At 46.6% G+C, this 23,572-nt stretch overlaps 1 protein-coding gene across 5 annotated transcripts in view; it reads right to left on the bottom strand.

Moving 5' to 3' along the window:
• WASHC2C (WASH complex subunit 2C) overlaps positions 1–23,572 on the bottom strand; it is a 66,710-nt gene that overhangs the window by 3,579 nt on the left and 39,559 nt on the right. For 4 of the 5 annotated variants that reach the window (XM_054034168.1, XM_054034167.1, XM_054034166.1 and 1 more), the window contains exons 22-29: positions 22,773–22,961; positions 20,103–20,231; positions 19,804–19,899; positions 16,857–16,982; positions 13,509–13,571; positions 12,685–12,897; positions 7,533–8,138; positions 6,701–6,875 (exon numbers count right to left, since the gene is read on the bottom strand). In XM_054034168.1, the coding sequence (XP_053890143.1) occupies positions 6,701–6,875; positions 7,533–8,138; positions 12,685–12,897; positions 13,509–13,571; positions 16,857–16,982; positions 19,804–19,899; positions 20,103–20,231; positions 22,773–22,961 (1,597 nt within the window). The remainder of the gene's footprint in view (positions 1–6,700; positions 6,876–7,532; positions 8,139–12,684; positions 12,898–13,508; positions 13,572–16,856; positions 16,983–19,803; positions 19,900–20,102; positions 20,232–22,772; positions 22,962–23,572) is intronic. The other variant, XM_054034169.1, reaches the window with a different exon arrangement.

Here is a 23,572-nt window from a genome sequence, read left to right on the forward strand (position 1 = left end):
ATGAGAAAAGCCCAACATGAACGAGAGGAGAGGTGGCGGGCTGAAGACGATAGGTGGCGTCAGCTTGCAGACAGACGGCAAGAGGCAATGCTCCGTCTGCTGGAGCATCAAAGTGATATGCTCGAGCGTATGGTTGAGTTGCAGGAAAGGCAGCAGGAGCAGAGACCGCCGCTACAGCCCCTGTGTAACCAACAGCCCTCCTCCCCAAGTTCCATAGCCTCCTCACCCAGACGCCCAAGAACACGGTGGGGGGGCCTCCGTCCACCCAGTCACTCCACCCCAGATGATCGCCCAAGCATCAGAAGGCTGGGCTTCAATAAGAGTTAAAGTTTTAAAATGCAGTGTGTCCTTTTCCATCCCTCCTCCCCCACCCATCCCAGCTACCTTGGCAATTATCCCCCTACCTCTGTAAGGAACTAATAAAGAATGCATGAATGTGAAAAAACAATGACTTTATTGCCTCTGCAAGCGGGAGGGGAGGGGAGGGTGGGGTGGGGTGGTTGGTTTACAGGGAAGTAGAGTGAACCGGGTCGGGGGGGGGGGGGGGGGTTGGAGGGTTCATCAAGGAGAAACAAACAGAAGTTTCACACAGTAGCCTGGCCAGTCACAAAACTCGTTTTCAAAGCTTCTCTGATGCGCACCGCGCCCTGCTGTGCTCCTCTAACCGCCCTGGTGTCTGGCTGCGCGTAATCAGCGGCCAGGCGAGTTGCCTCAACCTCCCACCCCGCCATAAAGGTCTCCCCCTTACTCTCACAGATATTGTGGAGCGCACAGCAAGCAGCAATAACAATAGGGATATTCTTTTCGCTGAGGTCTGAGCGAGTCAGTAAGCTGCGCCAGCGCGCTTTTAAACGTCCAAATGCACATTCCACCACCATTCGGCACTTGCTCAGCCTGTAGTTGAACAGGTCCTGACTCCTGTCCAGGCTGCCTGTGTACGGCTTCATGAGCCATGGCATTAAGGGGTAGGCTGGGTCCCCAAGGATCACGATAGGCATTTCAACATCCCCAGTGGTCACTTTCTGGTCCGGGAAGAAAGTCCCTTCCTCCAGCTTTCGAAACAGAGCAGAGTTCCTGAAGACGCGAGCATCATGTACCTTTCCCGGCCATCCCACGTTGATGTTGGTGAAACATCCCTTGTGATCCACCAGGGCTTGCAGCAGCATTGAAAAGTACCCCTTGCGGTTTACGTAGTCGGTGGCTTGGTGCTCCGGTGACAAGATAGGGATATGGGTTCCGTCTATGGCCCCGCCACAGTTTGGGAATCCCATTTCAGCAAAGCCATCCACTATTGACTGCACGTTGCCCAGAGTCACTACCCTTGCTATCACCAGGTCTTTCATTGCCCTGGCAAATTGGATCACAGCAGCCCCCACAGTAGATTTGCCCACTCCAAATTGATTCCCGACTGACCGGTAGCTGTCTGGCGTTGCAAGCTTCCACAGGGCTATCGCCACTCGCTTCTCAACTGTGAGGGCTGCTCTCATCTTGGTATCCTGGCGTTTCAGGGCAGGGGAAAGCAAGTCAAAGTTCCATGAAAGTGCCCTTACGCATGCGAAAGTTTCGCAGCCACTGGGAATCGTCCCATACCTGCAGCACGATGCGGTCCCACCAGTCTGTGCTTGTTTCCCGGGCCCAGAATCAGCGTTCCACGGTATCAACCTGCCCCAGTGACACCATGATTTCCACATTGCTGGGGCCTGTGCCTTGTGAGAGGTCTATGGCCATGTCAATTTCCTCATCACTCTCGTCGCCGTGCTGCAATCGCCTCCTCGCCTGGTCCGGGTTTCGCCTTGGCATGTTCTGGCTCTGCATATACTCCAGGACAATGCGCGTGGTGTTCATAGTGCTCATAATTGCCGCGGTGATCTGAGCGGGCTCCATGATCCCAGTGCTAGCTATGGCGCCTGGTCAGAAAAAAGGCGCGAAAGTAGTATCTGATGGACCAGGAGAAGGAGGGCGGGAGGGAGGGAGAGAGGGAGGGAGGGCCATGGCGTACAGGTACAGGAACAGGGAGAAACACAAACAACTGTCACACAGAATGGTCCCCCCAAAGATTAAACTGGAAACCCTGGGCTTAGCAGGCCGTTGATTTCACGGAGGAAGGGGAAGCAAATGAACACAGAACAAATCTATTTTTTACATCTTAAGGTGGCAGCCGACGCTGCAGCATGAGTGACAGCCATACCAGTACGATGATGATGGGTACCAATCATAATATACCATCATCTGCCAAAAGGCAAGGGGCTGCTGCTGTGTAGCAATGCAGCCCCACGTCTGCCAGCCCCACGTCCGCCAGCACCCAGCATCGCCCTCGGCCTCTTCTGGGTGCTTAGCAGACAATATTGGGCAATTGGCAGAAAATAGTATATTATGACTGGTAACCGTCATCATCAAAACAGTAGCATGTCTGCCCAGGTGGCCATGATTGACAGCCATACCAGTATGACGACGACGGGTACCAGTCATTATATACCATCGCCTGGAAGGGGCTGGTGCAATGCAGCACTACGGCTGCCAGCCCCACGGCTATCACTCATGCTACACCGTCTACCGCCAAAAGGCAGTTAACAGCTGCTGCTGTGTAGCAATGCAGTCCCATGTCTGCCGGCACCCAGAGGACATATGGTGACGGTGAGCTCAGCTGAGCTGAGCGGGCTCCATGCTTGCCGTGGTATGTTGTCTGCACAGGTAACCCAGGTAAAAAGGCGCGAATCTATTGTCTGCCGTTGCTGTGACGAGGGGGGAGGGGCCTGACGACATGTACCCAGAACCGCCCGCGACACTGTTTTGCATCATCCGGGCATTGGGATCTCAACCCAGAATTCAAAGAAAAGGTGCGAACCGCTTCTCGGCTCGAGCTGTGGCGCAAACGTAGTATCTGACGGCCTAGGGGAAGGAGGGAGGGGGGCCGAGTGACGACATGGCGTACAGGCACAGGGAATTAAAATAAAGAACGGTGGCTGTGCATCAGGGAGAGACACAAACAACTGTCACAGACTGGTCCCCCCCAAAGATTAAACTGAAAACCCTGGGTTTAGCAGGCCGTTGATTTGACGGAGGGAGGGGGAAGCAAATGAATACAGAGAAAATCTATTTTTTTACATCTTAAGACGACGGTGCAGCGTGACTGATAGCCCTCGGCATCTTTCTGGGTGCTTGGCAGCAAATACGGGGCGGTGTATGACGATGGTCTTCAGGCCTATTGCACGAGCTGCTGCTCAGGGAAGACTCTGCTAATGTGCGATGACCCGACTTGTAATAGGCCGGCTAACAGTCATAATACACCATTTACTGCCAAAAGGCAAGCCCCACGGCTGTCAGCACCCAGATCGCCGATGAAGGCTACCAGTCTACTGCACCGTCTACCGCCAAAAGGCAGTTAGCAGCTGCTGCTGTGTAGCAATGCAGTCCCACGTCTGCCGGCACCAAGAGGACATATGGTGACGGTGAGCTCAGCTGTGCTGAGCGGGCTCCATGTTGTCTGCACAGGTAACCCAGGTAAGCCAGATAAAAAGGCGCGAATCTATTGTCTGCCGTTGCTGTGACGGGGGAGGGAGGGGCCTGACGACATGTACCCAGAACCGCCCGCGACACTGTTTTGCATCATCCGGGCATTGGGATCTCAACCCAGAATTCCAAGGGGCGGCGGAGACTGCGGGAACTGTGGGATAGCTGTGGGATAGCTACCCATAGTGCAATGCTCCGGAAGTCGACGCTAGCCTCGTACTGTGGACGCGGTCTGCCGACTAGAGCACCTAGAGCATTTTATTGTGTGGACATACACAATCGGCTGTATACAACCGATTTCAATAAAACCGGCTTCTATAAATTCGAACTAATTTCGTAGTGTAGACATACCCTCAGTGAGTACACATTAATCCAGTTGCACACAGAGCACCTGTCGAACCACATTACCAAGCCCCTCATCTGGGATCTGAATGCTGAAGGTTAGGGATACGTGGGCCAGAGATCAGAGGTGGACTCCCACTACGTGCCATTCTGCCTGTGTGAGGAGTCTATTCTCACTGCCCTCTCCCTCCGCTGCACATGGCCACTGCTGTGATCATAGGGATACGCAGCTTTAATCCAGGATAGAGTTTCAGCACAAGAGAGCAGTCTAGAAAGGCAGCAGTATGGAGTAAATCCCAATTGGCAGCCCTTCAAAACAAGCCATGCAAGAGATTAGCTTCACAGCCATTTAGGGTCCTCCAGGCGTACACGGGAAGTGTAGTGGGTGCTGAGGGGAATGAAGTTACAGCCCTAGCTTACAACACGGGGACTAAAGGAAGGGGAGAAGGAAGCCTGTTCTCTGTGGCAGGGAAAGCAGTACTACTTGCCGAGGAATGCTCAGTTCCCCAGGAGGCAGCATCCTAAGCACAGGCGGAGACAATGCCCAGAAGTTTTTCAGCAGCCGGAATACCAATCAATCAGTGTTGGAAGAGAGGCACTATAAGGATCAGAAGGATGGCTCTGACACATTCAGGTTCCAGACACTCTCAGAGAAAGACAGGAGTCTGCACCCGAAAGAATAAGCAACTGAACCAACTGGTTGTATATAATTCTATTGTATGTAAATATAGGTCAAGTAAAATGCTGAACTTGGTGGTCATTGGGAAGGGTGTATACAGGTTATGGTTCTGAATGTAAGCGGGTGTATGTGTGTAGAACATGGTAATTGTAACAAAGGTTTAACTCCCCGCTCACCTCACAGCTGTTGGGAAGCAGGCAGGCAGGCAGGAGCGCCTCCCAGGCTAGTGGCTTACACAAAAATAACTCCCAGCATTGTACAACCCAGGGAGAGAAGAGCAGACCATGAAAGTAATAGAAAGCCATTGGAATGGAAAAGACAACCTCAGTCTTGGAAAACTAAGGAAGGGGGGAGTTTCCCATGCGCTATGTAACCATGAATTGCCAGGCGGAAAGAAAAAGCCCCCTGCAAACCCTGTCAGAAGGGAAGGGGTTTGACGTGAAGGCTTTCCATGTAATGCAGAAGGTAAAGCGTGAGGTGGCATCATTAATGTTCATTGTCCATGTAATTTGTCTGCATTGCCTTATCTGACTAGTCCACTGTATTTTTTCTATTAAATGAGCTTTTCTGTTTATTCTGAACCCCAGGCAGTTCTCTGTTGTGCAAACTGTGCGGCCTCAAGTGGACTGATAACTGGGGGCTAGTTTCACTCCTATGGGGGGGCGGGGGTTACAAACAAGAAAGGAAAAGTCTGAGTGGCTGGTAGTTAAGAACTTGGGGGGCAGATATGGGGAGCCTTGGGACCAGACAGGCTATTGTGGTCACCCTGCCAAGGAGCATAGGCTGTTGGAAGGCAGGGTGAGACGATTATGCCTGTAGGCTGGCGACTGGTGGCAGGGCTCTGAGCCATAGCAGCCTAGCATGAAAACAGCCAAAGTTATAAGGCTGGTGGTGACAGAAGCCCTTACTGGTCTGGGTAATCCCTAAAACATCACAGGGTTTATGAGGAGAGATTAAAGGAACTAAATATCTACATCTAGGCTAAGCAATGAATGAAAGTGGTGGTGGGGCAGGGGATCATAATTAGTTTGCAAATACGATAAACTAGGAGTGATTGGGTGCAGTTCAAAAGACAGCATTCCCAGCAGGAAAGGCTCAACAGGCAGTGACAGCCTCTGGTAAAATTCTAAGGTGGGCATTGCTACCAGCCCTTAGCTAAACAGCTAGGGAAGATGCTATGCCAGTCCTGTTCTGGGGCTGCCAGGTTGATCAAAGAAACAAGTGTCTTCCCTGGAGTCCTGCTGGTGCATTGAAGACAGCACTACCTAGTTTGGAGCACTGAACAGCCGCCCCTGCATGAATCCTTCATCTGGAGGTGCTGTGCCCTTAAACCAACTGAGATTAGGGTGAAGGTACATTCATTTACATGGACATTTCTGACTTGTGCTCCAGGTGCCTCAGTGCCAGAAATGCCACTGCAAACAGTGAGGGCTAGTGCTGGAGACTGTAGGATAACTAGAGTTGGGTGCAAATTTTTAGACAAAACTGTTTTGGGTCAGAAATTGTGAATTCATCTGAACTGAGACTGTTCACTGGAAAACGCTCAGTTCTGACAAAATTTTCTGTTTGGAAACAGTTTTGAAATTGTCAAATTGTCCCATAGTTTGGAATGAAAGTAGTTTTCTTTATCATGTGCTTTCAGATTCATTCTGTCCAAATTTCTATTGATACATTTCATGAAAAGCTCTTGGGAAACCATGCTCAATAGCTAAAAATTAAGGCTGGATTTTCAGAAGCACTCAGCACTGAGCTATCTCCACTCTCTTTGGAGGCAATGGGAGTTTTACCATTGACATCAATGGGAAGAGATGGACATCAGGGGTGATTGGTTTGAAAGTCCCACTCCAAGTACTTGCAGCCAGTTTATGCTATCATCGCTCACTGAATAGTACCGTACACAGCAGAACTATTACCCATTAAAATCAATAGGAACTATTTGTCAAGTGAGGTACTCCTCTGTGACAGTAAGGCCAACACAAACTGGCCTCTAGTGTAAAATATTTAAGACTGCCAAGCGGACACTTATGAAGACAGATATCTCTACTGTGTAAATCCAACAGAGAGAGAGAAAGAGAGAGAGAGTTTTTCTAAAATCCATCCTTTGTCACTGGGGTATTTAACATACGGTCGAATCAAGATAAAGACAATCAATACCAAGAAGGCCCTTACCCATATCATCATCAAATATGGATTTGGATTCCACCTTTTTCTTGGTCTTCTTTTCTTTTGGTTTTATGGTGAGATCCGCAAAAATGTCAGTGTTCTCATCAAACAGGTTAGAATCCGTCACTCTCTCTTTTGTTCTGTTCAGAGGCTTAATGGCTTCTGTTGCGAATATATCATCCTTGGAGCAAAGAATAAATTGAACAGCATCAGTACAGGACATGATAACTGAGCGTTCGGGTTCAGCTACATGCAGCAGTAGATAGAGTTGGAAGTCCTGTAACTACCCTGGGCATTGCAACTCTATCAGGTTAGGATCAGGTCTCCAATTTGACATGGGCAGAGATCTAGTCATTGCTGATACTGCACAGGCCAGGTGCAGGACATGTGAGAGCAAGGTTGAGGGGAACAGACAGGCCCAGGCAGGATGGGGGCCTAATTCCTGCATTACCATCAGCGTTGTTGTGTAGCTCAGTTACTCCTGATGCGTAGCAGCAGTCAGGTCAGAGAGGGAGCTAAGCATTCCCTTAGCAGGGAGAGAGCCAGGTCCTCAAACACACCCGCTGTCCACCCACACGCCATCCCTTTTACCCTCTGCTCTGGTAAGTAAGAGTGAGATTCAGAAGTCAGCATTTTCTACAGCTCAGCAGAGGACCAGGCCTCATGCTTAGCCTTACTTGGCCCACACAGGCCCCATTCCTTCTGTGCTGAAGGCAGAATGATTTTGCCCAAGGCCCTAATGATACATTTCCTCCCTTTCTATTTAGGGGTGGGGAAAAAAAAAAACAAAAACAAAAAAACAAAAAAAAACCACAACCCACAATAAGTCAGCCATTACCTCAAAGATATCTTGGGCTTTTGGGTCAAGGTCTTGCTGGGTGGTGGGTTTCAACTCCTTCTTCCTCACAGTTTTCTGACTAGTGAAGAGATCCTCATCCTCCAGGAAAGAGATGGGGCTGCTTTTCTTGGATGCTTTCTGCATTATGGGCTGGAAGAGATCATTGCTGCCCTGATCATCCTGCACTGACAGAGCAGACTTCTTCTCACCACTTTTAAGGGGGTTGCTGGCCAAGATCTCTGGGGTTTTGGCTTTGGCTGCTGGCTTTGACACTGAATTTTTCACAAAGAGATAGTTGGACCCAAACAAGTCATCCTCTTGGCCTATGCCTTTCCCAGAAGGGCTTCCGGCCATTCCAGGTGACAGGCTACCGCCATCTGTTGGTGATGGCAGCTTAGCCACCAAAATGTTTTCTGTGCTGCCCTTAGCGTTTGGCTCAGCAGTGCAGAGCCCCTTTGCATCCACTAATGCAGAGCTCTGTTTGGGGAGCGGCAGCTGCAGCTCCTCTGTGCTGTTCAGCTCCTCGTTCTCGCTGGACTCTTGAGCAGCTAGCCGCCGGGCTGTCCTGGAGGGAGGCCTTCGTTTGTTCATCACCTTGATCCTGGTCTGTGAGAAGAGGGAGATCAGGTTGAGTTAAGGGCTTGAAGGGAGGCATGCACTTGACAGGGACCCTGCTCTCCTCATGTTCTATCTTTCCACGTTTTATTCTAGCACAGGGGTCGGCAACCTTTCAGAAGCGGTGTGCCGAGTCTTCATTTATTCACTCTAATTTAAGGTTTTGCGTGCCAGTCATACATTTTAACGTTTTTAGAAGGGCTCTTTCTATAAGTCTATAATATATAACTAAACTATTGTTGTATGTAAAGTAAATAAGGTTTTTAAAATGTTTAAGAAGCTTCATTTAAAATTAAATTAAAATGCAGAGCTCCCCGGACCGGTGGCCAGGACCCGGCAGTGTGAGTGCCACTGAAAAATCAGCTTGTGTGCCGCCTTCAGCACACATGCCATAGGTTGCCTTCCCCTGTTCAGATGGGGACCCAATGACCTCCCAAAATCTAATCCCAGCTCTGAGAAGGCTTTTGTAATTTTTTGTTACATGAACATTTAATTAACACTAAGGAAAATTTAATATTCGAGCCACCACACTCTGCAAACTTCCATATTGCCTCAGCCCCCACTGTGAGGTAGATTGACAGCACAAGAAACCCGAGGCAGGCAGACAAAGCAGGGTGCTCAGGTCACAGAGCGAGTCAATGGCAGAATACAGAATAAAACTCAGGGCTCCTGACCCTCAACTTTGTGCCATAACAGTATTAACAATTGCCAGAAAACACCTTGCATTGAGGTCAATGACCAACTTGAGTCCACTGGCTGCTGTTCAAACTATCAACCCTTTGCGCCAGGTTATTTAGTTCAGTGCAGAGAGCTTTCCTTGACAGTTATTGCTTAATTAGCATTAGTCACATTACACAAGCAAAATTAACACAAGTGAAGTGTTGGTATGAAGGTTCTTTATTGGCTTGGGTCACAATCCTGCAGCAGTCTCGCAGTGGGATTTTGACAGAATGCTGTTCTTTTTTTTTTTTTTAAAGAAAAAAGCCACACATAATGCCCTTACTGGGTCAGACAAAATGCCCATCTAGACCAGTGTCCTGTCTTCCGACAGTGGCCAATGCCAGGTGCCCAGAGGGAATGAACAGATCAGGTAATCATCAAGTGATCCATCCTCTGTCACTCATTCCCAGCTTCTGGTAAACAGAGGCGAGGGACACCATCCCTGCCCATCCTGGCTAATAACCATCGATGGACCTATCCTCCATGAATTTATCTAGTTCTTTTTGAACTCTGCTATAGTCTTGGCCTTCACAACATCCTCTGGCAAGGAGTTCCATAGGTTGACTGTGCGTTGTGTGAAGAAATACTTCCTTTTGTTTTAAACCTGCTGCCTATTAATTTCATTTGGTGACCCCTAGTTCTTGTGTTATGAGGAGGAGTAAATAACACTTCCTTATTTACTTTCTCTACAGGTTTCAGAGTAGCAGCCGTGTTAGTCTGTATCCGCAAAAAGAAGAACAGGAGTACTTGTGGCACCTTAGAGACTAACAAATTTATTAGAGCATAAGCTTTCGTGGACTATGCATCCGAAGAAGTGGGCTGTAGTCCACGAAAGCTTATGCTCTAATAAATTTGTTAGTCTCTAAGGTGCCACAAGTACTCCTGTTCTTCTTTTTACTTTCTCTACGTCAGTCACGCTTTTGTAGACCTCTATCATATCTCCCCTTAGTTGTCTCTTTTCCAAGCCCAAAAGTCCCAGTGTTATTAAATTTCTCCTTATACGGAAGCTGTTCCAGACTCCTAATAGTTTTTGTTGCCCTTTTCTGAACCTTTTCCAATTCCAATACATCCTTTTTGAGATGGGGTGACCACATCTGCATGCAGTATTCAAGATTTATATAGAGGCAATATGATATTTTCTGTCTTTTTATCTATCCTTTTCCTAATGATTCCCAACGTTGTTAGCTTTTTTGACTGCTGCCACATACTGAACAGATGTTTTCAGAGAACTAATATATAGAGATATACCTGTCTCAGAACTGGAAAGGACCCCGAAAAGGTCATTGAGTCCAGCCCCCTGCCTTCACTAGCAGGACCAAGTACTGATTTTTGCCCCAGATCCCTAAGTGGGCCCCCTCAAGTACTGAACTCACAACCCTGGTTTAGCAGGCCAATGCTCAAACCACTGAGCTATCCCTCACCCCCATCTATCCACAACGGAGATATCCCATCTCCTAGAACTGGAAGGGACCTTGAAAGGTCATCAAGTCCAGCCCCCTGCCTTCACTAGCAGGACCAAGTACTGATTTTGCCCCAGATTCCCAAGTGGCCCCCTCAAGGATTGAACTCACAACCCTGGGTTTAGCAGGCCAATGCTCAAACCACTGAGCTATCCCTCCCCCCTTGAAATGACTCCAAGATTTCTTTCTTGAGTAGTAATAGCTAATTTAGACCCTATCATTTTATATGTATAGTTGGGATTAGGTTTTCCAATGTGCATTACTTTGCATTTATCAGCACTGAATTTAATCTGCCGTTTTGTTGTCCAGTCCCTCCTGCTTATTTACGATTTTATTAGTCATATGATCTAACACCTGAACACAGATTTTTCTATTTTGATTTTTTGAATTTCATTTATTTGAAGTACAGGCTCCTGCAGTTCACCCTGCTGCTGCAAAAATCTGAAGGCTTTATTCTAGTCCCTGTAGTACCGAGTATAGGCAGGGAGATTTCGCAGAGCCGGGGGGAGGTAAGGGCGGGCACCGACATTCTCCATGTTACTGAGTGCTACCCTGGAGCGGAAAGCCGAGCCAGACAGGTTTGCTGTGCCTCAGGGTGGGGGGTTCTGTATTTCTGAGAGAAACACAGTAGTTATATGTCTATCATGGGACATGGGTCTGTGTATTAACAAGGGTGTGTTTGGAGAGTAGCGATCCCATGTGGATGGGAGACGCACTTTAAGAGAAACAGCAGAACTAAAATTCATTTTCAAATTTAACACCATTAATTTGGGCTTGAATAGGGACTGGGAGTGGCTGGCTCATTACAGAAGCAGCTTTGCTTCTCCTGGAATTGACACGTCCTCATCTATTATTGGGAGTGGACTACATCCACCCTGATTGAATTGGCCCTGTCAACACTGGTTCTCCACTTGTGAGGTACTTCCTTCTCTTCATGTGTCATTATATAATGCCGGAATCTGTAACTTTCACTCCATGCATCTGAAGAAGTGATGTTTTTTACCCACGGAAGCTTATGCCCAAATCAATCTGTTAGTCTTTAAGGTGCCACCAGACTCCTTGTTGACTTTAAGACGGATCCCTGTGGAGGGGGGTAGTTTGAAAGGGGAGGGAGAATGCTGGGACAGTTGGTTTGATTCAGCCTTTGGAGGCAAAGAACGGGGGTGTATTACTTTAGGATTGTTTTGTATCTCAGGGAGTTTAAAGATTAACTTAGAATTAAAGGCTCCAAGAAGCAACAATACTAGGTAAAATAGCACAAAGGGATCAATGAAGAACATTTCACAGTGTGCTCTCTCGTACATCTATCTCAGATCGGTGTGGGAAGAAATGAGTGTGGAGGTTCCCCATCCTAAAGAGAAGTCTGAGGTTGTGCAGCCCATCCTCTGTGGCTAGACTCAGGTGCTACAAACCTTCCCCCTTTACAGATCATGCTGCTTATAGCATTAGAGAAGGGTTTTCACAGCACAGTGCATGTGACACTGGAAATAAGGATTCCTGCAAGGCAATGGATTAGTGCTAATGTGTAAGCTCTACAACCCCGCCAGTACTAAGGGGTCATATAATCCATTATTATTATTATTATAGCAACATCTGCTGCATCCTTCTAAGTTCTTGTGGCTTCCTCCTGCTTCTTGTCTAGTAATGATCAGTCTAGTTATGATAGAAAAATCAATGTTAAGACCCTCAATTATCTTGTACAAGTCACTTCTGTTGAAAACAAGAGATTTATGGATCCATAAACCCCCACATTGAAATTCTAGTTGCTCGGTTCAATTCCATTTAAAGATCCATTAAACCCTTAATATGGCATTTACAGTCAATAAAATAACGGCATGAATGGAAAACCAACTACTCAGGAGGGAAAGAGCAGTCACTTCAGAGCAGCAACTTCCCCCTCCAACCCCAGAGTGGATTTATTGCTCAGGCAGGAATCAAGAGTGAATGCCCTGGAAAACGATGTTCTTTATCCACAGAACAGGGACAGCACTGAAAGCAGCATCACTGGCTTTTTCCGTAGCCCTTAAGGTGTTTCATGGAGGAATGCCTCTATAAGGATTAGAATGGAGTTGTCTCCCAACTAGATTTGGCAGAGCGTTATGCTGAAGTACAGCTGCTATCCTTCTGTGGCCTAAACAGTGTTGTATAATTACAGGAGGAAAATCCTCTACTTCTGTAGACCTCGACTGAGCAAACCACCCCTACATGCAGCAGAGTACTTAAGACACGGGCCATAAAACCCACTAACTTTTAAGCTCACATAACCACTGCTCAAACACACAGTTCTCTACTGAACTTTGATATCAATTTGACTCATTCGCTCTGTAAGCATCTTAGTACCTAGGCACAGAGATTACCTTATTAGCACTGCGCAAGGTATCCACTTGGATGGGATGATCAAAGCTCACACCAGCCTCCTCACTGTTTCCTGCAGCAGAAAAGATTTCAGCACTTCTTACACCATCCGGCTCATGCAAGGGAGTCTCCAAATTTGGCAATGCAGGCTTCACACTGGAGATCTTAGGAACTGCACTGGGTAGTAAGGCTGCTGGGTTAATAGCTAAATTAGCCTAAAAAACCATGAACAAAATTGCATTAGTGTTTCCGTAGAGACAGATAAGCACCGAAGAGACAGCATGGTCTAGTGGGTAGGGCACTGGGCTAAGACTCAGGAGTTCTGGGTTCTACTCTAGCTCCGCCACTGACCTTGTCCAAGTCACTTCATCTTTCTGTGCCACCCTTTCCCCGCCCTTCATTTATCCTTTACCTGGCTCACTCAGTTTTTACAGAGCTTAATGCAATGGGGCTCTGAGGAGAGGCTACTGTAATACCGAATTACAAGCAATCCATGGCTGACTGTCCAACAAGTTTCTGTACATGCTTGAGAAAAGCAGTGCTGAAGAAAGTTACAGTACGTTAGGGAACAGTCTCCCTCAATTCAGATGAAGAATTACAGATACCGCTGCCCAGAATCAGCCTCCATACTGAACACAAGAAAAAAGCATTAAACATGCAGTATATAGAAAGCAACAACTGAAAATCAACTGCATCTGGAAAAGAAGCCTGAGAAGATGAAGTAAAAAAGGAATTTTTAAAAAATAAAGCGCCATTAGTGATGTAGGGAAGATTTTTTTTTCTTTGAGAGAGACAGAGAGAGTCAAAATGCCAATAAAATAATTACTTGTAGTTTTCCAATCCGAGACGAGGGCTCTTTGGTTTTAATGAGAGCAGGACCTGTGGATTTCTGCACAAAATTACACTGGATTAAAAATCAGCTGGATAAATGAGATCTAAATCTTCACACTGATTGGAGCCTGCATTTTAACATATCTAAAGGGAAGAAGCTAGTTCTGGTCCCTCCAACTACTCAGCAAGAGCTGGAGAGGTGACCTTGCAACGAACACTTGGTTCTCACCATAGCGCTTTTCATTCCCAAAGCCCACACAGTTAACCCCTAACTTCATCTCCCTACGGCCCCTGTAGGCAAGCAGCTATTGCCATGTTTTATCCTGGTCCCCGAGGCCCAACAGCATATAGCTCCTGCCTACATACCTGATCTGATCTCCTTTCACTTCCTCCCACACGGCATCTTGTCACGCCAATGCTGCCAACCACGTTACTGCCTTCATCATCTTTTTGAGCCAAAGGGACATCTCTTTCCCTGCTGCCCAGTATGTATGGACTACTCAAGTCTGACAGTCTAGGCTTCTCTCTCCTCGTTCAATTCCCTCCCCAAAACTCACTGCTGCCAAGCAGTGAAGGGAAGGATGGGTACCCAATTAAAAGGAGCCAAGCCATCAGGATATGTACATTACCTACACATAACTGCACCAACTTTTTGTCACTACCCTTTCCTTCCTCCCCACATCTGTTGATGACCCACTCGTGTACTGTCAAGTCAAGTGGATTGCTCTCTAGGGCAGGGGCTATGTGTTTGATTACAAGGAACCTAGCACAATTCGAGGTGCCTGAAAGACCCCACCGGCTTTCTTCACTGCATTTCCATCATCACATTGCTGCTGTCAAAGCCTCAAGTCCCTCTTCATCCTCACAACACTCCAGTTTTGCCCAGCAATGCGAAGGCTGCTTTATAATTTTTAGATCCCACTTTACACTAGCTCATGCTCAAATCCATCCGCCGTTTCCTACGCCATCCCCCTTGCAGGCAGTTAGGGCTTTAAACAAGTAAAGTCACAATATATCAGTGTACCCAATTTTGGCATCACCAGCAAGCTGTGTCACCAGGAGGCACAAGGAAACTCTACAGCTAAAGGGACATACAAAACACTTCAGTTCAAGCCATTTTCTTGTTCCTTGTTCCACTTACTTCAACTCTAAAAAGTGAGTTGACAGTTTGAGGATATCTTTGGACCAACACGGCTAGAACAACACTGCATACAGCCTGGGGATAGGTCTGTCCATGTCAAATTGTGAATTCCAATCATACACGCCGTTCGTGACTGTAACCTCCATTGCGAATGCGGGGCAGTGGGCCTTGGTGCTCCTTGGACAGACTGTGTTGGAGAAGCTGTGACAGAGCAATTAAGGGCCATCCACACAGAATGGCTCTTGCTCACTAGAACAATGGGTTTTCTCCAGTAGGGACAATGACTCAACAACACTCTCCAAAGAAAGCTGAGGGAGGGACTAGGGCCTGGACCTACACCCAGCTTGCAGCACATTGAGAAACAGGGGACAGATTTTAATAAAGGGGTGCTCTCTCTATGTAAGGGAGGCCAGACAGCATCAGAAGCAAGACCACCGAGAAGAGCTGTCTGGCCCAAGAACTCGGACGAAACTCACAAGAGGGGTGACATCAGACTGAAGGCAATTCCCCTCAGGAGTGTTGCTTTCTATAGATCCCTAACATTTGTTTGCTTTTGTAAGAACAAAGAAATCCCTTTGTTAAGCCCATGAGCCTTGTTTTACTGCCACCTGGTCCCTGAAGGGGTAACCCTTGGGAAGGGAGAAGGGAACATGTCTAAGTAACTGGTGGTTCAGGAGGGCCAGGGCACTGGTTTTGGGGTCTAAAGGGAGCCAGACTGTGAGGTGCTGCTGCCCAAGAAGGGTGTCAGACATGGGATGTGCCCCTGGAGTGCTCCCAAGAGATCCAGTGCTAGAAAACCGCAACCGGTCCAGCAGGGCTTAGAAGCATCTAGGATCCAGCAGTTCGGTCTCCTCAGGCTGGCGTCTGTCCAGAGAGTGGGACTGGGCCAGTTTACAAGGCCAGAAAAATGTGCGTTTCTCAGGGCTTATCTACACTACAAAATTAAATCGATTTATGTGAACATACAATCGCCACAGTAATTAAAGCGGTGATTCACATCCACACTTATGCCTTCTGTCGGGAGTGAGCATTCTTACTAGGAGCGCTTCCAGCGATTGAAGTGGGGCACTGACAGCTGCAGCCCAGCTGCCCCAGTGCTGACAGGTTGGGCTGTCAGTGCTGGGGTCGAGGGGGACCCCGCTGTGAGCCCAGTGCCCGGCTGACAGCTCGGGCAGTCAGCACCGGGGCAGCTGGGATGGGGCTCCAGCTGTCAGCCTCACTCAGGGCTGACAGCCAACAGGCGATGTAAGTAACCCAGTGTCCACACGGACACTGCATCACCCTCACTACACCAACAAAAGCGGTACACCTCTCATGGGAGGTGAAGTTATGATATCGGCATAGTAGGGGACTTACTTCGGCAGAAGCAGCATTGTAATCTAGACACTGACATGATTAGGTTGACATAAGGTGCATTGCATTGGCCTAACCCTGTAGTCTAGACCAGGCCTCAGCATCTCCACATCAGGGGTGCTCAAGTTACAAGTAAAAAGATGGGCTAACTGCCAGCCCTGCAAACTAACCCGAGGCTCCTTCCTCTAGTTATAAGATGCTACGGCTGGAATCTAATTGATAATTCTGTTGAGACACAAGCCACAACACAAGCCAGCGCCTCTCCCAGAACTGCGTTGGCTCTTCAGGGCCAACAGGAGTTAGAGTCTTATTAGCGGAAAATAAAATTCAAGACAGGGTGCTGAACACAGGAGGAGGTGTGGGGGAGGGGGAAGGATGCAGGTGTCATTAGGCAAGAAAGTCTCTTCTGACGCTAACTACACTTTAAAGTTCAAGTCCATGAGAGAAATTGAGATTTATTTTATATTTTTTAAGAAGATGCAAGCGGGAGGGAAAGGGTCAATAAAACTTAATTTTTCACTAAATCGTTAAGTCAATGGGCCCAATTCTCCATTGCCCTGCACTTGGTGTATTCATACAGCCCAGAGCTAAGTGGGTGTAATACACTACTGTTCTGATTCAACAGCATTTTAAACCCAGTGACAGAGAATGCCTCAACCTTTTAGGAAAGGGAACTGCTGTTCTAGTTTTTCCGAGTACAATATTAAATGTAATCTTATGAGTTACAGCAGGTCATGCTGCTATGCCACGGATGAGGCAAAGAGTCAGTCTCCATGATCAGTTTTCACAATAAAACCAACAAAACCTCTTCTGCTTGCTTTATTTAAAACATTGAACTTAGATGCTTACCTCAGTGGTTTCTGGTTTAGGTACCGCATCTTGTTTGGCACTTAGTATATTCTCTGGACCCTTATTGCTCTCCACAGAAGGGCCAGAACTGTCCTTTTTCACTATTGTTTTCTTTTCTGCTACTTTCTGAAATTAGAAGATTTTTTTTAAAATGAGTCTGCAAAAATATTTTACATCATAATTTTCTTTTATGGGCAGGTAAAAGACTATAGTTTTCTGCACACTGTCTATCCCTTCCTGCACCTTCTGAATTCCAATCAAGCTTTTCTAGCTTGACAAAAAGCTAACTCCTAACATAACATAAATCCCTCACATAAGGCAGCAGGAGGAAGGGCTGAGGTTTCGGGCTTTAAATACGCCCACCCTCGCTGAGGACTGGCTCTTTGCTTTGTTGCAAAAAGAGTTCATTACGTGCCAAATGCTCATAATTTTGGTAAACACGACCATAGGTGTGATTATTAGTACAGTGCACCCTTTTCCAAATTAGTTTGACAATGTTTTATCACTTGAAAGTTGGGAATGTTCTTACTGATTTTACAGCTTTGCTTGTTTCATGGACTGAGACGTAAAGTAAGATTAAAGTTCAGTATATTTTAAAGCCTAAGAATTCGTAAAGTTAGCAAATGCCTTCGGAACCGCTAAGAGTTTAAACAGTGACCATCCAGAACCCTGCTTGTCTGCTGTTGCTCATGCTGTAGACCATATTGTAGTAAGATGAGGCCCAGATACATAAACCCTTATATCAGAGGCCCAGTATGAGGCTTAAGGCCTGAACTAAAGTAATGGTCAAGACTTTGCTAACATAAAGCAAAGTTAAGCTGTGAGCCAGAGGCAGGCCCTGCTCACAGAAGCTGGCAAGGAAAGGGCTGATGCTGCAAAAGGAGACATACCTAAAAGGTACTGGACACCAGATATCAGAACATTTGCATACTTGTACATTCCACACAGATAACAAAGGAACAGGCTGACCCATCCCAATGACAGGGCCAAAAGGGTAATATGATGGATAGAGTTGTTTTGTTTGAACCAACATGTACAAGGTGAGAGGCGGCACCTTGCTACGTAGAGGGGTGCACCTCACTACGTCAGGAGTGATGTGTAACTTATTTGTACCTGTGTATAAGAATGCATCCCTGGGGCGGTGTCTTTATCTGGCCTAGGGGGCAGTGGAAAGTCCCGCCACTGACTGAGCCAGTCCATTGCCAGGGAGGCATATGTACTAGTTAGCAGCACCTTGGATATCTAATGCAGGGGAGCTAGAGACTGTTTCCCTTCGACAATAAACCTTGTCCGGGTGCCTTCGTACCTTACTAGAATCTGCGGTCACTGGGGGTTCTCTCGGGGTCTGCTGTGTCAGCGATCTGCGCAGAGCCGGGGCAGCACACAGAAGGAACACATGCACGCAGCCGATTGATATCAACATTGAATAGAGCAGAGCACCACACCGGGAGCGTCTGATGACACATACCATCCCTGATTGGTCCCTAAATGACGTGCCTGGAGTTTGTCATTAAAACTAACCTAAAGTCTTACATTAAGCCAATCTGCAAAAGGTTTCCAAGGACATTATTTGTGGGTGAGGAGGGGTCTTCTGAGTCATGCACACAGGTAACTACTGGCAAGTTATACTAGCATGTGAATCTCTAAGGTCCAAGCAGGTAACAAGGATTGGATCTCTGAACAGAGGGAACTAAGGTCTGGGACGGAGAAGTCCTACAGGGAAAAGCCGAGGCACAGTCATGCTTGCGGAGGAAGGTTTATGACTGATGGTTGTTCATGGAGTTGTCGATAAACCAACCAGGTAAATAAGAGCTCTATATAGTGTGAATTCTTCAGAGCAAGGGGGGGGGAAATGGGAACTCACCCGTTAACACACAACTAATTTGCCAGTCGAATATACAGAAGTCAGAGAGTGCGAAGGGTGATCAGAGAACTGTAGGGCTGGAAGAGCTCATATAGCTCATTCCCTTCCTCTCCCCCCCCCCCCAAATCAACTTAACGTTAAGATTGTTAGCTCAACCGTAACATCTCCTTATGCATGTTTTATATAACTACAGATTCTCTGTGTACACACACACACACACACACACACACACACACAGACATAATGCTGTAGAAAAATAGTGTTAGTATTTTTAAATACACCATAATTAATTGTGAGGAAGATGGGAAGGGAGGGATTGTTAGACTCCTTGTTCTGCTGAATTTCTAAACCAGTCAAAGAAGTCTAGTCAGTTCCAGATTTTGATTTGTATTAGTTTCCCCAAAAAAAGTCAGTTGCTTTAGGGAAAAAAAAAAATAACCGTAGCACAGAAATTGAAAATAGTTCATAGGCTGTTTTATGGCAAGTGCAGTTCTAGGATGAAAAGTGACTAAGTGGCAGCATTGTGGGCGTCCATGTTTATTAACTCTACTTTCCATATCAAGTGGGCTCAGCTTATTAAACCACCTTGTGAACAGTGACCTGTGCAAACTTGCCTGGGAATCAGGGAGCAGGGTTGGAGTTCTTGCCATCTCACACAGCACCACCTTTGTAAAGGTTCTACAGAACAAGTCAGGACCTCAGAGATGCAAGGGCAACCCTACTGCCTCAGTGATTTTGCACAACTCTGACCAGTTGAAACAGCCAGTTTAATTGATGATGCACAAGGAGAAACAGAATCTAACTCATTCTCCTGTAGCTTTGGTGACTCAGAAGTAAAAACCAAAACACACACACACACACACACAAAACCCCAAGCAATAAAAACATACATTTGTCACTAAAATCAGCTGATGTAAACCTGAATACAGGTCTGTTGAGCAAGGTTCCACTAACTGAAGAGAGTCACTTTAACAAGTTTCTACTCTATGCACAACTGATTTCACTTGGAAATCTATGTTACCCACCCACCCACCTTTTTTCTACATCTTTTAAAGAAGTCATTTACAATAAAAAGGCAAGTACCGGAGGCTTTGCTTTAGCAATACTGAAGAGATCATCCTCATCATCATCTCCAAAGAGCCCCCCTGCAGATGACAGCTTCACACGAAGTTTTGCAGACTGAAATAAAGACAAAATGCCACCTAGGTCAAAGCCACATTTCTAACTGTGGATTACTGCATCCACATTTACTTTGTCCTCTCTGGTGGTCAGCGACCTTATCCAGAACACTCGAGTAAGGGACATCAGAGCAATGTTACAATCTGTACATTTCAAAGAATCCATTTTTAAATAGCAGATTCAGAACAGGACTTTGAACTCACCTCTGATTTCTTGGGGCTGGCAAAGAGATCAACATCAGGATCATTGTCTTTCTGCAGCTTGTGACTGAAGAGAAGTTCCTCATCCTGAAACACTCCAGTGCTTTTGGAATGAGAGCTCTTCTCAGCAGGCTGAGGGAAGGGGAGAAACCCCCCGCCCCACACACACACACAGTTACAAAACCCACTAACAGTTTGTTCCCAGTATCACACTTATACACTAATGAAGTGGGTTTGCAATGCAAGCCAGGCTAGTCTTTATACACACAGGCACAGTTGTACAGCTTTAACTAATCAAATCAAATTAACTAAACACTAAGCCCCCTGCAGCACACAATGAAATAAAAAGATTTATAGATTCATAGATTCTAGGACTGGAAGGGACCTCGAGAGGTCATCGAGTCCAGTCCCCTGCCCGCATGGCAGGACCAAATACTGTCTAGACCATCCCTGATAGACATTTATCTAACCTACTCTTAAATAGCTCCAGAGATGGAGATTCCACAACCTCCCTAGGCAATTTATTCCAGTGTTTAACCACCCTAACAGTTAGGAACTTTTTCCTAATGTCCAACCTAGACCTCCCTTGCTGCAGTTTAAACCCATTGCTTCTGGTTCTATCCTTAGAGGCTAAGGTGAACAAGTTTTCTCCCTCCTCCTTATGACACCCTTTTAGATACCTGAAAACTGCTATCATGTCCCCTCTCAGTCTTCTCTTTTCCAAACTAAACAAACCCAATTCTTTCAGCCTTCCTTCATTCTTTTCTCCTGTTTTTGTTTTTTTTTAAACTTTTGAATACTGTGTGTTCTAAAATGTATATGATTTTCATTTTCTTCCCATTTTAGTGGGTCAGATCTTTAAACCATCATCTGCTAACAGCTTGAAATGTGTACGCGAGATTCATCAGTACATTCAGATGCGCGTGCACTTCAGAGCTTGCATGCCTGTTCGTTTCTTGTGTGTATCTTCTAGATTAATACATAGCCTTACTTCAACAGGCAGCTTCGCATATACACACACACACGCACAGACTAATGGATTATCGTAATACATCTCTCTCATGCAATGTACTGTATTTTCCTAATAAAACAAGTTATTTTTTACATATTTGAATGATACAGAAGTAGGGTGAACATTGGGAAAAAAAACAAATACTTTTTGTAAAACCAGGGATTTTTCAGTAAAAATCAGTTTAAACTGAAAACGAAGGGGCTTATTTACAGTTGAGTTTATTTATTTATAAAAGCTTTTCTACAGGAGAGATGTGGGATCCCCACATCAGAATATCCCATAGTTTACAGCAGTCTCCTGCCAGGGGAGAGACCCAAACTCAAAATCCCTTCTCCACATCAGACAGAGGAGAATTGTACATGGGCCTCCCACATGCTAGCTCACTACCTTAACCACTGGGCTATAGCTCATAACCAAGACCCACCACCACACCTTGTTTCTTGAATCCTTTGCTTGCTTTTCTCAAACTGCCTGAAAGCCTAAACAACATTTTTAGGGTTGAAACAAAAACAAATTTCCATCCAACTTTTCAAAACTGCCAGTGAACTGAAAAAGATCTATTATGTGCCCCGGTCTGCTGGAGAGCACATCAAGTACCTCACAATATATCCGGTGTACTTGGGATGCTCCATAGCCGGAATCAGCAGAGATGCTCAGGCCATCAGCCACCTGGTTTCAAACAGGTGGGGGCTGGAGGCAGAGTTTTTTCCATTAGGAGCCATCAGCTCCAGAAATTGCTGCCCATCCCATCCGACAGGACTCAGACTTATTAGCATGTAGGGGCCCGCTGCATTTAAATGAATGAAGTTGTTCACAAGTTCTCCTAATTGTAGTTCTGTATTAAAAATCATCATGCACACACACAGTGCACTGGGTCCAGCCTTGCAGACCCTGGCGATGTAACGTGAGGAATGCTGCAGCACCTGCTTGAAAAGGGGCAGTGGTGAGATGGGCTGATTCAGGGTGTCAGCAGGCCGGTGTCAGCAGGCCAGCCTCACCTTGGCAGAAAGGAACTCTGTGCTCTCCTGTGCCTTGGTGCAACACCCGTCAGAGGGTAGTGGTGGAGATACCAGGTCAGGCTCACTAGCACAGAGGTGTGAGTTACAGTACTTTGCCCTGGGGAGCATAACGGGCTCTCAGGGTTCACATACCACTTATATACAGGTGGCTTGGAGCTAGGCTCCCCTTTCATAATGGGAAATGGCTCCTGTTAGATCCACCTGCTCAGATGTGAGGAGGGGAGGGAGTGGTGAAGGGAAGTATCAGAAGCACCTCTGCATTCCCAGACCCTCCCGCCACAGCAATCTCAGAGCTAGCTCAGGATCTGAGCTCTGGTCCTATGTGCCAGGCCAACCCCAGGCAGCTTTGTTTAAAGTAAGTTTTTAAATTTCAGGTAATATCAAACACAAACACACACACAAACACACACTGCAGAGTTAGAGCTAGTTACAGCGAACTTGATAAGAGAAGAGATCCAGAGGAACAGGCAGCCAAGTAAAGCTGGTTTCAGACAGGATCAGGAAGAGCTGATGAAGCAGAAACACAGAACGGCTGTTCTAGACAGCAGGTGAGACAAAGGAGCAGGAACATTGCAAGGAGAGGAGGTTAGAGGGAGGCTAGGTCTGCAGGCAAGCCAGGGAGCCAGTTTGCTCTTTGCTCACCTTTCTTATTTCTTTCTGCTCAATCTTACTGATGTCTTGATCTTCCATTTTCTCCACTTCCTCCTCTTCAAACAAGCTCAGCACATTCTTAGCCCTGGTTTTGGCTTCCCTCTCCAGCGGTGGTGGAGAGGCTGTGAACAGATCCAAATTACTGATCGGCCCCAAAGACGATGCCACGAAAGGCTCCAACTGTAAAAACAAAAAACAGGGACTGGAATTTGGTGCTGGTTTGTTGGATTATCTTGGTTTGGATGTTCGATGTGTCCAGAATTCTGGGATCCAGTAACATGGCAAACAGCTAAATGCACCCATCCTTCTCAGGCAGATAAAAAGGAGTGCCATATGCATTACTTGAGGGCCTCACAGATCTGGTGGCCCTCCTGCAGAAGAGCACAGGTTTGCGTCAGTACCCTGCACCCTAGTCCTGTTGTTCAGCATGTTGTGCATCAGGGTTTGTTTGTGGTTTTTTTGGCTGGCTGCTTCTGCTCCCCTCCAGAGATGGCTGCTTGTCAATAGTTGTGCTGCTAGTTCGTTAAACCATTTGGGATCCTCTGAAGCGGAAAGCACTATATGATTGTTAGATATGCTCAGAGTAGTTTTCTACGAGCACATAATGTTGCTAACAAACTAAGTACCTAGAAAGTCATTTCCCAATAATTCCCACAACATTCATTGAGCAATTTAGTAGCTGGGAGGTGGCCTACATTTGGCTGAACCTTTCCAACATTACACTTGAGACAATCTCAGTTAGCAAATATTGCTGCCAAAAGCAGAAACTCATGGTTTTAGCAGGTCTATAG

The sequence above is a fragment of the Malaclemys terrapin genome, chromosome 7, assembly GCF_027887155.1.
Source record: "Malaclemys terrapin pileata isolate rMalTer1 chromosome 7, rMalTer1.hap1, whole genome shotgun sequence".
Lineage (NCBI taxonomy): Eukaryota > Metazoa > Chordata > Testudines > Emydidae > Malaclemys > Malaclemys terrapin.